This window comes from Mauremys mutica, chromosome 1, assembly GCF_020497125.1.
Source record: "Mauremys mutica isolate MM-2020 ecotype Southern chromosome 1, ASM2049712v1, whole genome shotgun sequence".
Classification (NCBI taxonomy): Eukaryota; Metazoa; Chordata; order Testudines; family Geoemydidae; genus Mauremys; species Mauremys mutica.
The window spans coordinates 315,973,503-315,992,403 of NC_059072.1; the positions used below are offsets into that span (position 1 = coordinate 315,973,503).

The following is an 18,901-nucleotide window of genomic DNA, read 5'->3' on the forward strand; positions in this document are numbered from 1 at the left end:
AGGGAGACCCAAATTGCAAAATATCAAATTATAGTTAATATCCAAGGTGTGTGTTTTTTTGTTTTGTTTGTTTTTTAAGAATGCACTTATAAGAAAAGAGACACACCTTTGTTGCGCTCTTCTTGGTGTCCTGTATTGCCTGCCTTTTGGCTTCTGTTCCACGTTTTCACTTTGCCCTTCCTCCTCCTCCTCTTCCTCTTCCTCCACTACTGATGATACAGGCACTGCTTTTTTTCTGCCCCTTTTAGATGTCTTTGCTGCTGGTTCTTCCTTTGGTGTACCCCCACTAGCTGCTTTAGGAGGTCGTCCTCTTCTTCCCTTCTTTGGTGGACTGTTTTGTTCATCCTCACTTTCTAATACATCTTCCTTTAGCCTCTTTTCCTCTGGCCACTGTGGTTCATCAGATTCTGAAACAACTGCAGCTCTCTTCCTCCCCCGCTGACTCCCTCTAAGTTTCTGTTCTTGCCCCAATTTACTCAGGTCATCTATGCCCAACTTCTCTTCTGAGTCTGTGATGGTTGCTTTCTTTCTACCCCTGGGCTTCTCCATCTCTGACTGAAAAGACAGATTACGTTACTTTTTTTAATGAAACATTTTAATGATCTTATTTGACTAAAGTGATTTTCAATCCATGAAGAAGAGTAATTTATGGCAATTTTTCATCCTCAATAAATAAAGCCTTAAAGTTAAGGTATTACAGTAAGATCTTGCACCACACTTCAAATACCTTTGCAAGGGTATATAAATAAATAAATAAATAAAGAAACACACACACACACACGTTGACAAGATAACAGAAAATATTCTAAGGAAGCTGGCTATTAAGGCCTACCAACATGTGGGGCCTTGCTCACTTGGATTCTCAGCTGTGAAAATATGCAAGTAACTGGGTAATTAAGACATTGCAAAAATACCCATAATCCTATTCTTTAATGGTGGTAAAGGACCAAGATATAGTATCTTGTCTGGTTTTGTATAGGAGGAGCTTGCAGAAAATAGGTTACTTAAAATAATATGTAAATTATGTTCTCCAAATACAGTATTCCCAGTTTCATACTTTTGGTGTTGGGCTCAGTGTAGCTGAAAAATTATAACACTTGATCTCCCTGCCTATACACAAGACTATATTATATTTAGACCCCCCACACACACACAAAAGGGAGAGCATTCCAAAAGGAAATTTACATCATTACATCATTTTACACCAATAATACATTTAGTAAAGCAACATCATTATATTGCAATCCAAATATAATGCTTAAATGCATACTGACATCTGCTCTGTCCCCATTTGGTTGAAAGCAGATATGTTCACCAGTATGCCATTCAAATACAGATTGGACATTTCTCCTTTCAAACTACCCTGTGAAGTCTTAAATTAGTAATCAGAGTTTATGCAGAGAAGTCTCTGCTCCGGTACCCCATCTTTGCTCAAGAAAAAGGTGGAAAGCCCAGTCAGTGAGAAAGAGTTGTGAGAAAGAACAGGGAAGCCTACAGGATGAGATATTAACTAGAAGAAAATGACCTGGTTACTGTTTTGTTTTTTTTAAGTTACTAGCCTTTCCATAACTATTGTTCTTTGAGATGTATTGTACATGTCCATCCTATTGTAGCTCTGTGTGCGCTCCAGTGCACAGTTGGAGCATTTTTCCCTTTGCAGTATCAGTTGGGGCAACATAAGCACCCGCCAGTGCCTCACACACAGTGCACAGGCATAAAGGGCAGAGCCGCCCTGACACCTCTCACTACCAGATAGATTCTGATAGAGAGGGTAAGAAGGGAGAGGCATAGAATGGATATGTGCAACAGCAGCTAGAGAAAGCTTACTAACCATTTTTTACAGTGGACCAGATCACATTTTCTCAGCTTAGTCATGTATATCTAGTTGTGGTTCAAGTTACCAGTCCAAATTCCAAAATAGAGGTGGGCTTGGAGTCTATTTCAACAGGGATTGGAGGACTACTTGTCCAACTCTGACATTGTCTCTAGACTGTTGAAAGATTGCGTAATTAGAGGCAAATTTATGACACGAAGACCAGGTTGCTGCTTTGCAAATGTTTAATATGGGAATGTGAGCCAGAAAGGCCGCAGAAGCTGCTTGGGACCTAGTTGAATGACCTAATGCTCTAGCTAGAGGCATCACATTAGCATAAGTGAATACAACTGGAAATTCAAGGTGAGAGCCTTTGAGTGGATAGTGGGCAGCATTTTATTCCATATGCAAACACAATGAACAATTATGTCAAAGACCTAAAAAGGCTTGGTCCAGTCCAGATAAAAAGATAAAGCTCTTCTAACATCTAGATTATGAAGCCTCTCCTCACCTTATGGCCATGAGGCTTTGAGAAAAAGCTCAGCAAGAAGATTGCTTGGTTAAATGGAAACTGGAAACCACCTTAGCAAGAAACCTTGGGTGAGGATGAAGATTCTCTGTGAAGAAAACTGTATCTGATACTAAATGTCCTCAGTTCCCCCACTCTGGTGGCTTTTGTATTAGCCTGAAATGCAATCTTTATAGAAAGGTTCAAAAGAGAGCAAGTCACTACAGGTGCAAAAGGAGGACCCACTGGCTTTACTAAGACTAGATTAAAGCTCCGTGGGGGAACAGGATCCTGCACCTGTGGAAAAAGTCTGTCCAAGCCTTTCAGAAATTTAATGGACATCAGATTTGAAAAAAAAAAAAAGTGAGTGGTTATCAATAGGCAGGAGGAAGGCTGAGACAACTGTGAGGTGCACTTGCTAACCCTGGATGCTTTAGAGACAGAAGATAGTCCAAAACATGCTGAATAAAAGCAAGGCCTGGGAAAACTGTTTTCACTCTGAACCAGCTGGAGAACCTCTCATTTAGCTAAGTTAATACTACTATTTAGAAGCACTTCCAGGACCACTCTGTAGATGTTAGCCATGAAGCCTCCAGACTGTCAGATGAAGGGTCTGTAGACTGGATTGAAGGAGGCGGCTGTGATTAGGCAAAATCAACTCTTCGTGTAGCAGGAGTGACAATGGGGGGTGGGGGTCGATTGACAAGTCTAACAACTACAAGAACCAGTACTGATGGGGGCACACTGGGGCAATCAGGGCCGGCGCTTCCATTAGGCGACCCTAGGCAGCTGCCTAGGGCGCCAGGATTCGGGGGGGCGGCATTTTGTGCGCTCTCCACGGGGCTCACGGGAGCTTCCGGTTCCACTCTGGGTGCGCTGCCGAAGAAGGACCTTCTACCGACGTGCCGCGGAAAACAGCGGCAAGCAATTGAGCAGCTCAATGACTGCCACTATCGCCTGCAGCATTTCGGCAAAGGGTCCTTCTTCAGCGGTGCGATGGGAGTGGAACCGGAAGCTCCCGCGCGCCCTGTGGGGAGCGCACAAAATGCCACCCCCCGAATTCTGCCTATGGCGCCAATGAGTAAAAGATTAGCCTTGCCCTGTTTGATTTTGCACAGAACTCTGGGCAGGCGAGGGATGGGAGGAAAAGGTTACAGAAGACTGTCTAACCACACCAGTAGAAAAGTCTGTTAGTAAACCAGGGCTGGGGCCCACTTGAGAGCAAAACAGTGGCACTTTCAGTTGTGTTTTATTGCAAATAGATCCACTTGGGGAGTTCCCCAGAACTAGAAAACAGAGATGCTATATCCAGACAAAGGGACCACTCATGGTGATTGATACACAATTTGCTTAGGTCAGGGGTCCCCAATGCGGTGCCCGCGGGCGCATCTAAATGCGCCTGCGTCCTGGCCAGCGGTCAAGCATCCGCCGAAATGCCGCTGAAATCCAGCAGCATTTTGGCGGCGATGCCTCTTGATGACGAAAAGGTTGGGGATCACTGGCTTAGGTGGTCGGCCAGGGTTTTCTGGATCCCTGGAAGGAGAGCTGCTTTCAGAAGTATAGAGTTAGCAATGCAGAAGTCCCAAAGTAGAATCGCTTCCTGACAGCTGTGAAAATTGGGCTTCTCCTTGTTTACATAAAACACAGCCGTTGTATTGTCAGTCAGAACCAACAAGCCCCTTCCCCTTGATGTGTGGAAGAAACGCCATGAAAGCTAACTGGGTAGCTCTCAATTCCCTGACATTTATATGTAGCCTTAGATCTTGGGAGACCAGAGACCTTGTAGCTGTATGAGACCCAAGTGAGCCCCCCAACCTAAGTCTGAGGCCCCCCATGACTAAAGTGAGAGATTGTTGAGGCAGGGCAAAGGGAACTCTCTTACAAAACTTTGGCAGGATCTGTCCACCAATCTAGGAAGGATAAGATTTGATTCAGAATCCAAATTGTCAGGGCCATATGGTGCTTCCTTGGTGAATACACCTCAGCAGCCCTCTCACTCTCTGAAATGTAGATATTGAACTAAGTAAGTACACACTGTCATGTGCCCTAGCAGCCTCAAACAGCTTCTTATTGTGATGAGGGAATAGGTCTAAGTCTAAAACAATGCCTTGCCATCATGTGAAATCTTGCCAGTGGAAGGAAGACCTTGGCCCTCATGGACTCCAGGACTGCTCCAACAAATTCTATTTTCTGTACTGGAGACAGGACAGACATCTATGTTTATCAGCAAGCCCAACACATTAAATGTAGACTGGATAACTTCTACGCTGGACAACACCTGCAACCTAGAACAGCCTCTTATTAGCCAGTCATCCAGGTAAGGGAAGACATGGACTTCTGAGCTCCACAGTTATGCTGCTACCACTGTCATGCACTGTGAATACCGGGGCAACAGAGTGCAAATGAAAAAAGGGCAGGACTGTGAAGCTTAGAAACTTTCTGTGACTCTGATAAATTGCCACAGGGAAATAAGTGTCCTTTATATCAAGGACAACATTCCAGTCCTCAGCTCCAAGGAAGGAGTAATGGAAGCTAGAGTGACCATCCGTAATTTTCATTGCATTAGGAACTCATTTAATGCTTTCAGATCTAAAATAGGCCTGACATACCCCCTTTGCTTTCAGGATCCTGAAGTATCATGAGTAAAACCCCTTTACCCTGAGCAGTGGAGAGACCACTTCTATAGCACCTACAAGAAGTAGTAATTGAATGTCTCACAACAACACGGCTTCCAAGAAGAAGGAGTGTTAGGCAGAGCCGGGCTCCACCTCACGAAGAGAGGGAAGAGCATCTTTGCAAGCAGGCTGGCTAACCTAGTGAGGAGGGCTTTAAACTAGGTTCACGGGGGGAAGAGACCAAAGCCCCGAGGTAAGTGGGGAAGTGGGATATCGGGAGAAAGCACAAGTAGGTGAGTGCAAGAGGGGAGGGCTTCTGCCCCATACTGGGACACCAGGACGATCAGTGAGTTATCTTACATGCCTATACACAAATGCAAGAAGCCTGGGGAACAAGCAGGGAGAACTAGAAGTCCTGGCACAGTCAAGGAATTATGATGTAATTGGAATAACAGAGACTTGGTGGGATAACTCACATGATTGGAGTACTGTCATGGATGGATATAAACTGTTCAGGAAGGATAGGCAGGGCAGAAAAGGTGGGGGAGTTGCGTTGTATGTAAGAGAGCAGTATGACTGCTCAGAGCTCCAGTATGAAACTGCAGAAAAACCTGAGAGTCTCTGGATTAAATTTAGAAGTATAAACAACAAGGGTAATGTCGTGGTGGGAGTCTTCTACAGACCACCAGACCAGGGGGATGAGGTGGATGAGGCTTTCTTCCAGCAACTAACAGAAGTTGCTAGATCACAGGCCCTGGTTCTCATGGGTGACTTTAATCACCCCGATATCTGCTGGGAGAGCAATACAGCAGTGTACAGACAATCCAGAAAGTTTCTGGAAAGCGTAGGGGACAATTTCCTGGTGCAAGTGCTGGAGGAACCAACTAGGGGAAAAGCTCTTCTTGACCTGCTGCTCACAAACAGGGAAGAAATAGTAGAGGAAGCAATAGTGGATGGGAACCTGGGAGGCAGTGACCATGAGATGGTCGAGTTCAGGATCCTGAGACAAGGAAGAAAGGAGAGCAGTAGAACAGAGACCCTGGACTTCAGAAAAGCAGACTTCGACTCCCTCAGGGAACTGATGGGCAAGGTCCCCTGGGAGAATAACATGACGGGGAAAGGAGTCGAGGAAAGCTGGCTGTATTTTAAAGAATCCTTATTGAGGTTGCAGGAACAAACCATCCCGATGTGTAAGAAGAAAAGTAAATATGGCAGGTGACCTGCTTGGCTTAACAGTGAAATCCTTGCTCGTCTTAAACACAAAAAAACAGCTTATAAGAAGAGGAAGATTGGACAAATAACCAGGGAGGAGTATAAAAGTATTGCTCAGGCATGAAGGAGTGAAATTAGGAAGGCCAAATCACACTTGGAGTTGCAGCTAGCCGGAGATGTTAGGAGTAACAAGAAGGGTTTCTTCAGGTATGTTAGCAACAAGAAGAAAGTCAAGGAAAGTGTGGGCCCCTTGCTGAATGAGGGAGGGAACCTAGTGACAGAGGATGTGGAGAAAGCTAGTGTACTCAATGCTTTTTTTTGCCTCTGTCTTCACAGACAAGGTCAGCGCCCAGACAGCTGCACTCTGCAGCACGGTATGGGGAGGAGGTGACCAGCTCTCTGTGGAGAAAGAAGTAGTTCGGGACTATTTAGAAAAGCTGGACGAGCACAAGTCCATGGGGCCGGACGCACTGCATCCAAGGGTGCTAAAGGAGTTGGCCGATGAGATTGCAGAGCCATTGGCCATTATCTTTGAAAAACCATGGCGATCGGGGGAGGTCCTGGATGACTGGAAAAAAGCTAATGCAGTGCCCATCTTTAAAAAAGGGAAGAAGGAAGATCCAGGGAACTACAGGCCAGTCAGTCTCACCTCAGTCCCTGGAAAAATCATGGAACAGGTCCTCAAGGAATCAATTCTGAACCACTTAAAGGAGGGGAAAGTGATCAGGAACAGTCAGCATGGATTCACCAAGGGCAAGTCATGCCTGACTAACCTAATTGCCTTCTATGATGAGATAACCAGCTCTGTGGATGAGGGGAAAGCAGTGGATGTGCTATTTCTTGACTTTAGCAAAGCTTTTGATACAGTCTCCCACAGTATTCTTGCCAGCAAGTTAAAGAAGTATGGGCTGGATGAATGGACGGTAAGGTGGATAGAAAACTGGCTAGATGGTCGGGCTCAACGGGTAGTGATCAATGGTTCCATGTCTAGCTGGCAGCCGGTATCAAGTGGAGTGCCCCAAGGGTCGGTGCTGGGGCCGGTTTTGTTCAATATCTTCATTAACGATCTGGAGGATGGTGTGGACTGCACCCTTAGCAAGTTTGCAGATGACACTAAACTGGGAGGAGTGGTTGATACGCTGGAGGGTAGGGATAGGATACAGAGGGACCTAGACAAATTAGAGGATTGGGCCAAAAGAAATATGATGAGGTTCAACAAGGACAAGTGCAGAGTCCTGCACTTAGGACGGAAGAATCCCATGCACTGCTACAGACTAGGGACCGAATGGCTGGGCAGCAGTTCTGCAGAAAAGGACCTAGGGGTTATGGTGGACGAAAAGCTGAATATGAGTCAACAGTGTGCCCTTGTTGCCAAGAAGGCTAATGGCATTTTGGGTTGTATAAGTAGGGGCATTTCCAGCAGATCGAGGGACGTGATCATTCCCCTCTATTCAGCACTGGTGAGGCCTCATTTGGAGTACTGTGTCCAGTTTTGGGCCCCACACTACAAGAAGGATGTGGATAAATTGGAGAGAGTCCAGCGGAGGGCAACAAAAATGATTAGGGGGCTGGAGCACATGACTTATGAGGAGAGGCTGAGGGAACTGAGATTGTTTAGCCTGCAGAAGAGAAGAATGAGGGGGGGATTTGATAGCTGCTTTCAACTACCTGAAAGGGGGTTCCAAAGAGGATGGATCTAGACTGTTCTCAGTGGTACAAGATGACAGAACAAGGAGTAATGGTCTCAAGTTGCAGAGGGGGAGGTTTAGGTTGGACATTAGGAAAAAAAATTTCACTAGTAGGGTGGTGAAGAACTGGAATGGGTTACCTAGGGAGGTGGTGGAATCTCCTTCCTTAGAGGTTTTTAAGGTCAGGCTTGACAAAGCCCTGGCTGGGATGATTTAGTTGGATTTGGTCCTGCTTTGAGCAGGGGGTTGGACTAGATGACCTCCTGAGGTCCCTTCCAACCCTGAGATTCTATGATTCTAGGGAGAGGGTCCACTGTGCTTAGAACCCACTGATCCTTGGTGATGTGAGCCCAAGCATGAAGGAAGTAGGATAGGTGGTCTGCAAAAAGTGGGGAAGGGAAAAATGGCATTCTTGGATATGGTACTCGGCCCTTGACCAGTCTGTTAAAACATGGTCTTGGAGGATGCAGCCTGCCTTGATGAACTGGCAGCTGCAGAAGCAAAGGATGGTGGTGGATGTCTTTTGTAACCTCTACTCCTCCTCGGTAGGTCCTGGGCTTGAGAAACAAACCCTGGAAATCACTGGGTCTGATGTGGATGGAAGGACTCTCTTTTCCACCAGTGTATAAATTCCTAGAAACTTCAGAATCACTCCTGAGTTCTGAAGACTATTCAGGGTCTCATCAGTCTTTCCCAAGAAGAGTGATGGCCCATCAAAGGGAAGGTCTTGGATTGCTGGTTGTACCTCTGAGAGGAGACCACAAGACTGCAACCATGAAGACTGTCACACAGTGATGGCAGAGGCCATGCAGCAAGCTGCAGAGTCAGATGCATCCAGACTAGCCTGCAGAGCTGTTATAGAAACCAACTGTTCACCACCACCACCTGAAATTCCTGTCATCTGGGAGCTTGTCCTTAAACTCTGAAAGCATATTTCCTAAGGTAAATCTGTAGCATCCCCAGCAGAGCTCGCTGGTTTGCAGTGCAAAGCTATAACACTCCTGTGGAAAAAAATCTTCTTTCCAAACAAGTCTAGTTTCTTAGTTTCCTTGTTCTTTGGTGTTCATGCCTGGTAACCCTGCCTTGTAACCCTGCCTCTCTCTTTCGTTAGCTGCAGATATTACCAGGGAGCCCAGTGATGGATTATTGTAAAAGCGTTTGAACCCCTGAGGGGGGAACATAGTACCTCCTATCCATGTTTCCTCTAATATTTCCCACCCATGTGTGGAATGAATTTTGTTATGTGCACCAACGTGGAGGTGATGTCAGACATCACCTCCATGTTGGTGCACATAACAAAATTTATGTGGTGGGGGTAGGGTTGAGGGGTTTGGTGTGTGGGAGGGCGCTCAACGCTGGGGAAGAGGTTTGGGATACAGGGTGTGAGGGCTCCAGCTGGGGGTGCAGGTACTGGGGTGAGGCCAGGGATGAGGGATTTGGGGTGAGGCTATGACCAGGAGAGAGAGGACTCCCCACAGCTCTCTCCCCCCGCAGCAGCACCTGGGCTGGGGGAGAGGCACCTCTCCCCTCCATGGCAGCTCCAGAGCTGTGGATACAGGATAGGTGCTCCTCCCCGGGCAGGTCCTGACTAGAGTTGGGATTGGGCCGTGCGTGTGTGCGTGCCCCAGCCAGGTCCGGGCCGGGATGCCCCGGCTTTGTTGGGGCCAGGGTAGGGGCGCCTCGTCAGAGTTGGGGCTGGGGGAGTGGCGGGTTCCCCGAGCACCTGCGCAGTGCTAAGGCGGCTGCTGCACAGCTTACAGGGAACTTGGCCTCCTTTCCACCCTTTTTGCAGCAGGTGGTATAGGGAGTCTCAGATTCTGGAGAAGGGGGTACACTGGCAAGATCATCTGCAGCTTTCCCCTAGATGATACTGTTTTGAACTGGTACACTAATTCCAGAATCTGACAGTCCCACACAGTGTGGAGGTGAAGCAATGAGAGTCAGTATCTTTAGTGCTAATGCTAGGTGAGACTCGTGAATTGCCTGGGGTGGTACCGAGGAATTCAACAATGCTCTCAGAGCTTTAAACATTTCAGGAGTAGACAGTATTAGGAAAGTGTTCTCATCCTGCAACAGTGGAACCTGAGGTGACAGCAATAAAGTTTGCCCGTCAGAAATTGGTCTCAACTGGACTGAACTGTCCCTCTGGAGTCAACAAACTCCTGTTCTAAGGTGTGCTCTCGGGAGCATTTCCTTTTTGACCACACCTGAATCCTTGGTAGAGCTCAACTTCTTTGCCTCCAATTTTGATGTGCCATGTACTGAGTCCTTAGATGACTTGCGGTACCTCTTTTTTTTGGCACCAGTAAAATCAATCAGCCTGCCTCTCAGTACCAGCATGGCCAGATGATCACTGCTGACTGATGGCACCCAGATTGAGTAGGATGGCTCCAAAGGAATGCAGAGCATCAATTCCAATAGGTACTTAAGTCTGGCTGCCGTATCCTTTTGGACCAGGGCCTAAACCCCTTACAGATACTGCAGTCAGTCAGACATGAGACTCCTCCAAGCACTTAAGGCCGCCAAGGTGACGGTCACTAACTGGCACAGGTTTCAGGTTTGCCACAAGAGTGGCAGGTCTTGAAGCCCAGAGAACATGGCATAACTATGGTACCAATACCAGCACCCAGATGGGAGCTAGTGACAGAAAACTACTATTTTTTTTTAAATGTAGCTAACCTAAGCTAACTAAACTATACAACTACTCTATAACAATAATGGGTACTACTACAATTTCTACCAAAGAAAGAAGGGACTTGCACAGGTAAGAACAGGAGCTCCAACAACCATCATGGGTGGTAGGAAGGAACTGAGGTGGGTTGGGGTGGCCTAATGCCCGAGTGTCGTGTGTAAGGCAGTGGGGAGTGCTCATACTACCCCAATGGGTACCTCTAAGGGAAAAACATTCCAACAACTGTGCACTGGAGCGCATGCGCACTTACAGTGGAATAGACGTGCAATCACATGAAGAACCGCCCATGTTGTTCTCCTATTACTATTACTGTTTATTATACACACTTGTCAGATCACATCTAATTTTACCAGATAGTTAAGGCTGCAGTTGAGTTTCCATTAAAACTTTGGTTTGGGGCTACCCTCTCAAATCCAGTCATACCAACCCCACAACTGGCATACTAGGTATGTCTTGAGGTATAATTCTTCCACTAAATTTGAAGTGATTTGGACAAATAGTCCCTGAATTTTGACACCTTTAAAATCCAAGTACTTGACAGCATTAAATGTCAACTACAATCCCTCTCCCAGAAAAATTAGTTCTATACTGCTATTATCACAAACATCTTGCTGTTTTCATGTTCAAGAGGAGATACAAATCCTTTAAAAAGTGCAGAAATATAAAATACTGAACTTTTATTCTGGAGGTCAGTTATTTTTTCCATTTAACTTTACTGGTCACTCATATATCCTCTTAAACACTGAAAAAGGAACTGTTTGTGTCAGCAGCTGTATGGGTCTCAGTCTCTCAGACTTGGTTGAGAATCACAACCATGATACATATAAACTTTTTAAAAAACAAAGTTTTACATCGTTAAATATTGATTACATGTAATAAATTAAATGACAGCCCATGATTTAAAATCAGGTCACCTCATCAAAATTCCTGTTTTGCTTCCCTTTCCCCACTTTAATTCCAAAATTATTTTAACAGCAAATATTTTCAAGAACTTCAGTAGTAAGAAATCAATACTTTATGGTACTTTTAAAATGGGATTATGTCTGTTCAGATGGCATGCGGAATTAGTTCTAGCTCTGACATTGTGAGATAAAGACTCAAACTGGGTCAGAATTCAAGGTAAACGGGAAAGGCAAGATGGTTACCAGAACGACACAATCTCAAGGTCCATTATCTTGAGAGTTACCACATGGCTTAAAAACCACTATACTCATCTGGAAATAGAAATTCCCTTTTTTTTCAGTAGCATGGTGCATTAGTTTATTTTCCTGGCGGTTCACAAATACTATAACATAAAATGGTTACTAGTGCCTCAGACCAGGCAAAATATAGGCTATTTACCTGACAGAAGCTTTCAGCATTCCAAGCAACCTGGGGCAATCCACCCCAGCAGAAGAACAGCAGGATATGTGGGTGAGATAAAAGTAGGGGGGGGGGGGGAGCACAAGGTGACAGTGGAAAAGAAGAGGTAGTGACAAAAAATAGTATCTCTTGGATGTACTGCTTTCAGAGAAGTGAATTACAGTAAATGTCGTGTTATTTGGATTATGTTTTAGTTTTATATTTTACTACAATGACTGACAAACTGTCAGATATTGTTAAAAAACTAACTGAGGTAGAAGAATTCTTCATGGTGGAAATGCAGAGAATTAATTTTACTGTCACTGAAAATTTTACTGAGCTATTTGAACTATTTTATAAACAAAAGAAAAACGGTATAATTAGTATAAAAACTGTATAACCATTACTAATGGTAATGATTTTTTCCTGCACTAATTTTCTGTGCTATATGAAAGTAAGCCATCTTTAAACTGTGGTTAAATCAGAAAAGTGAAAGCAAATATATCGAGGTTCCATTTTTATCCTGTTTCTGATCTCTATATCCAACATGCTCAGTTCATAAATATGAAAGATGTTTTCAGATCTATTAGAAGATGTTAATACCACTGACCATAAGAATTTGTGTCACCTGCAGGATTTAGTACAGACAGGCTAATCTCCATCTCAGTTCTCAGAGAGCTTTGATAAATGACTGATCATCTATCCCCAAAAGCTCTCACAAATGGGGTCCCCTTTAGGGTAATAATGCCATTCCTACAGTAGAATGTGTATCCCAGCCTAATGGCAACACTACTCTACTGTATCCTGCATTTGGCAGTGATATCACAGAGAAGTTTCATTTATATGTTGAACAACAGGCAAAAGCCTTTATTCTGGACAAACATCAAATCCCTTGGTGATAACACATGTGTTCATCACCACTGACTGACTTCCATCTTCTAGATATGATTGGAATCACTGAAAGAAAGCAATGTTTTAGTTTCCCAAGCAACAGTTAATCATATTGAAAGCTGGTGAGAGATCCAGCATGACTAAAATGGCCAACTGACTTTGATTTACAAAATCAGTGGAAGATCGTGACTCAGGCTTGAGCAGCGTCCACACCAAAGTTGGACCAGAATGCAAACTTTTATGTACGCTGTATGTCGATGTTCAAGTGCACATGTAATTTAATAGCCATTGCTTTCTCCCTCACTTCTATAGTAAAAGGGGTGTTCTGAAACTTGGTGGTAGTTGACAAGCACTCTATCATCAAGGTACAATTATCTGCGGAGACAGCAGACGTACATGTTTTAGCTGGCACTCTCTCCACAAAAAACAAAGTTCTGAGAATGCGTGTCAATGAAAACCACAGCTATCTAACTTTGCCTTAATCAACTTAGATAGCAACAGGCATCCTCAGAGACCCAACCAAAGACAAAGAATGGATGGCAGTCAATAAGGAGCACCCAGCTTTTGCACAAAATGCTCTGGGACACAAGCCTGAAATCCAGTTCTCTCCCCAACAAAGCAAGCTGAAAAATCAGTGATCAATTAAGAGAGCAAGGCAGTCTGGAGTAATCAGATTTCATACCACATGAAAGTGTTCAGGCAGATGACTACTTGTGCTGTGTAAGGATGAGACCAAATAATATTTCTTGGCCTCAGTCATACCTCTTCTGTGCAGCAGTACAAATTATCTATACAAAAGATGATCTGACTCTCGGTGGCTCTTCAGCCAACTCTTCTCCATTCGCAAGGCTTAGCTGTTATAACTTCCAAAATTCTGTGTTAAGCTATGGTGCCCTATGGGCACCTGAGACAGCCAGGACACAGCAGGCACTGGAGAGTCCTATCAACTCAGTCAGTTGATAGAAGCTGTTAGCTGGAAAGGAAGGCCTGATTTGCCTCATCACCAGTGAAGAGACAACCAAAATATACAATAATAAAGCATTAAGACTGTAATAAAAATCAATACCAGGAACATGGATATGAAATATCCCGCTTATTTATTTATTTATTTTTAAATTCAGACAAGGGATGCATTTTCAAACTTCTCAGTAGGGTTTACCCAGTATCTCTGCCACCCAAAGCCAAGTCAAACATATGGTCAATCTTACGGGAGTTCTCCTTGATCTGCAAGGTAATCAAGCTTAATCTTCCATAGCTGGACTTGTGCAGTGCTAACAATAGCTAGGGTCACCTTTAAGCACAAATTAGAACAAGCAACTGCTAGGGACGCTGAGCAAATCTGCAATTCACATACCTGCCCAATTTCTTTCCAGCACGTTCTGAGCACAAGGCATATCATGTACTAATTCTCACTAGTCTAGCTCCTCTAAAGCCTTCAGTCCCAACTCATTGGTAATCTGCAAATCTTACTGCTAGCCTTTATGGTTTGGTTAGTAACAGAAAGCAAAGACAACTCTCACACACACACAGACACACACACACACACAAAAGAAACAGATACGTTAAGTAAGGAGGTGCTTTAAAAAAACAAACAAACAAAAAAAAAACAACAGTCCTATTGCACATCATAACCACATGGACCATCATGGACATTAGCTCAACTCCATGTAAAAGTGGGAGTTTACAAAACTACATTAGTTAATGCTTGTTATAAGGACTGTATACGATTATTTGTTCAATGTTTAGTTAATTAACTTTAAATTTAATTGAAATAGCTCAATACATCCAAGCAGCTCATGCTTACAAGATCAGAGTCATCCCTCTTGTCAGTTTTCTTTCCTGGTAAAGGTGAAGCCATTGTGAAATCTTCATTTTCACTGTGGTCCATCTCAGTACTGTCAAGCCTATCAACGCAGACGTTTATGATTACTTAATATCAGGAATGCAGTAACATAATTTTAATGTTATTACTTGGATCTCAACTGTGAAATTGGCAGCAGCTTTGTCTACATAATAAAACTAAAAAACAAACAAGAGCAAACTGGGCATACCTTTAGATATTTTTCAGATCACCTATCACTAGCAATAGCATTAACAGGTGACTTATATAACATTTTTTATGGCTTTTCCTCAGCATTTTTGCAATTACTGAAGAAATCTGTTTTTAATAAGAGTCAATCACCTAGGTCATCCTCTGTCTTTGATTCAGCAGCGAAGACATAATGCTCAGTTTATGACATCCCAATCAGGCTGATGTCAAATAAATTCAATACTTCTGTGACACGTTGCAGAAAAGATTAAGCATAGTGCAGGATAAATGACCCAAATCCAACCCTTTAGGGACATATTGGTAGATAATATTTGTGTTTTTACATACATATTGTTGAGGTTAACAATGTGACCAAACGGTTCCTGCCTGTGCTGTATTCTGTTAATTAAAAGATCAACTTTTTTCCCTACGTTTTCCTCATGTTAAATTCCTCTAAAACCACACATAAAATTTCAAATTCTGGAATAAGAATTTAGCTTAATAGCTGCATAATACATTAATCAACAAGACTAGAATTCAGAAGACGATTGAGCCCTAAGCCAGAAAAGGTTTGGCAAAGTCATTCAACTTCAGTTATTGGAGCTGACATATGGCCGTACGTCACATCATAGCATAAATTGTCACTCCCAGCCAAAACAAAGATGTTGATGGCAAACTGGGGGGCACTGAAACATAGTGATGAGAATTTTTAAAAATAATTTCAAGATTTAAAATTCTTAATCCTGCACCATCTAAATGATGGAATAGATAATTCATTTAGCTTCACAGATGATAAACATAATAAACTTGTTAAACAATTCAACAGTAAAATAGGACAGTTCATATATCATATAATTGTGCAAAGTGAAAGAGTGAGAGACCTAGAGACAGTATTTTTACAATTACTGTGTTTGGATATTTGTTACCTGACAGTAACTTTAAAGCTGTTTTACATAGATTCTCAAGTAAGTCTGTTAAGATTGTTCCCCAGTTAAGGTGGCAATTATTTTATTATTTACATATCAGATATTGGGGCAGATTGGCTAAATCATAGGACAGGATTCTGTACCTCTTTCAAAGTCCAAGCAAAAAACATGTATACAGTCCTTTTTGCAAAAATACAAGTGATATAGTGTGTATATAACTACACGCCCACACTTTTTTTTTTTTTTAAACTGTGTGTGTATGTACACTATGGCCTAGTTGACAGAGCACCAGAATGGGAGCAGGAGACTTGGGTTCTATTTTCAGCTTTGCCACTGGTCTGCTGGGTGATCTTAGGCAAGTCACTTCACTGCTCTGTGACTATTTCATAATGATACTTACCTTCTTGGTAAAGCACTTTTGGATTTACTAAAGTAAAGCACTATATAAGAGCTAAGTATTATTATAGTATATGGAGGACCATTTTGTTTCATCTACCTTGGGGCTGGAATGAGGCAGGCATTTTAAGACTGAAAACATTGCACAATTGTTTAGGGAGAAGAAGTGAAGACTATCTTATCTAATAGAGCAAATGGATAATTTAGCTATGTGGAATATAGTTATTCCTACTCTTAGAAAAAAGTGTCAATGAGATCTTTAATGGACAGGAGTGATCAAGAGCTCAGTTTTATATTTCATCTCAAAGACTATATACATATACTGTGTTGCAATGTCCTGCCATCATGCTGGTAGATTGGTTCAGTACTGATCACAAAGAGGAGTGATACCTATTGAGTCATTATCATCCTTTTGTGCAGTATTTTGTTTTTTTCCTTGGAGGTCTCTATTCAAGTACTGACCAAGCTTGGTCCTGTTCAACTTGTAAGATCTGATGAGATTACAGCCCAGGCTATACATTTTGTAGCATTGCAACAATGAGAAGACTGCTCAACAATCTGCTCAACAATCTGAATCTGAATCTAGCTATATTATTAGCCTAACAGACTGAGTTTACTCACTGGAGCAGGGAAGAAACTGGCCTCCAGTCTGTCTTCAGTGAATAACTATTTCCATATACTACTTGTATTCTAATTCACCACCACAGGATACTCTACCAAAAATCTTAGATCATGAGAGAGCTCATGCTTTCTTAAAATCTCAGACTCAATGGGAGATGATGATGATGATGAAGAAGCTGGAATTACTGTTTACTACATAAGCTTGATGGGAACCCCAGAGCTAAACAGAATGTGGGTTTCTTTTTATTTTACATTGTACATAATGATTTGAATTTAGTTTGCTTTCATGTAATGTGTTTGGACTGCTTTTTAAAAAACTTATCTATTTTTATTGTGGCAGTGAGCCAAATTCTGGTTTTAGTTGTACTAGTGTGCTGGTTATTCTGGATGTACACCAACACAAGATAATAGAATTCAGTCTAGCACTTTTAACCAATATTACAGAAACCCTTGCAGCTTAAAAATACTTGAGCATCAAAGCTGCACTGCTGTATACCCACCTCCCTTTGATCCTTCCTGGAGAGCTTGGATTTGAACTGCTGCTGGCATTGCTTACAGTTTCCATTCGTGAAGATTTGGATTGAGACTGCTTGCCTGCTGCTGAAAGAGGCTTATTAACTGCTCCAAGAACATTGGCTGCTTTGGGCTGAAACAAAAAAAAATTTTTTTTTATTTTAACCTATATATTTAATATGTTACATACCTAGTCTGAAATAACATGTACTAAGCTTAAAATGTTTGCATGCAACCTGCACACATTCTACAATCACCAGTGTCTTTTTTTTAATTAGAACACAATTTACTTAAAAAGCAAAAATAAAGAGACATAAAAGTTACAACTGAAGCCAAATGGAAGGTGGCAGAGACTACAATTTCCATGAGGAAAAAATAGGTTCGGAAGCAAAACATTTGGGATGAAGTCCTGACCCCATTAAAATCGATGGGATTTTTGCTACGGACTTCAATGAGATTAAGATTTCACCTGAGGAGCCAAAATTTCCAAACATGGTTGGATCTTAGGTTAGCACTTCAATAAAGAGTGGTCTGATTTTCAGAGGGGCAGAGTACCGTCAGCTCAGTTTAAGAGGTTAAGTCACTCTCAGTATTAAGCCACATACCTAGATGCCTAACTAGAGAGACAAATTTGAAAAGCTGCTAGAGATAATACATATAAAAGAACATAACTATTCTTACTCTCTTATGGATGACAGTATAATCCATTATTTACTTTTTCATTACAGGACTGTTTAATATTAAACCACTCCCTGACTCTAGCTGACTACACTGAATGATGAAGCTGTATAACATGCAAGCTTTACCAAAGACAGTTAGTTATCAGTGATTCTGTAGACAGAATGTGTGTCTTATGGAGGTGCTCATTGTGCCTCCAAAGTTAAGGTTGAACTCACTTTTACACTTACAGAAGGGATTCACTCTGTTGTGTATGAACATAAAATATCCTTCCCACAATTGAGTTATTCTCTGTATATAGTATTAATTTTTCTCAGAATGTACAAGTAAATCTGTTACTTTATTTAACATCAATCAACAAATAGGTCCTTTAAGAAATTTAGCACCACTTCAGACCCTCTTTTGTCCTGAATGATCCTAGTAATGAGAAAAACTTTCAAACTTCTCAGAGTTAAAACTCATTTAAATCTAGTGTATAGGCTACTTTTGAAGACACATGGTTATAATTAAGCTAAATTAACAACAATTGTTGTATCTAAGATTTGATTATAGGCAGGGCAATGCCGACAGCTCAGATCATTCTTAATTTAGTTCAGACATTAGAGATAACACAATTAAACATTGCCATTCATCTGCACCCAATTTGAACGCAACAGTTCTATTGTAATGAGAGAGACGGGACTGCTGTCAGAAGTTTTTACTGGTTGGTTACTTGGCCCCAACTGTGGCTTCTATGATCACTTGCTAGTTTGGGCATTGGTGTCTTGATTCCATTGTGCAAGATGCAGCATTGCCTGGGGAACTCAGGCAGAAATACAAAGGCAGACCTTAGAGCAAGGGAGCCTTACAGGGGCTGGACTGGGCTCCAATCCAAAACTGGACTATAGATTCCTACATTATAGAATCATAGAAATGTAGGGCTGGTAGGGACCTTGAGAGGTCATCTAGTTCAACCCCCTGCACTCACACAGGACCAAA

General features: G+C 42.6%; 1 protein-coding gene across 1 annotated transcript in view; it reads right to left on the reverse strand.

Annotated features, from left to right (window-relative positions):
• The window catches only part of PDS5B (PDS5 cohesin associated factor B), a 220,802-nt gene that overhangs the window by 24,013 nt on the left and 177,888 nt on the right, over window positions 1-18,901 (reverse strand). Inside the window, exons 29-31 of the mRNA XM_045016151.1 lie at window positions 17,233-17,378; window positions 14,565-14,664; window positions 107-555 (exon numbers count right to left, since the gene is read on the reverse strand). Coding sequence (XP_044872086.1) covers window positions 107-555; window positions 14,565-14,664; window positions 17,233-17,378 — 695 coding nt within the window. The remainder of the gene's footprint in view (window positions 1-106; window positions 556-14,564; window positions 14,665-17,232; window positions 17,379-18,901) is intronic.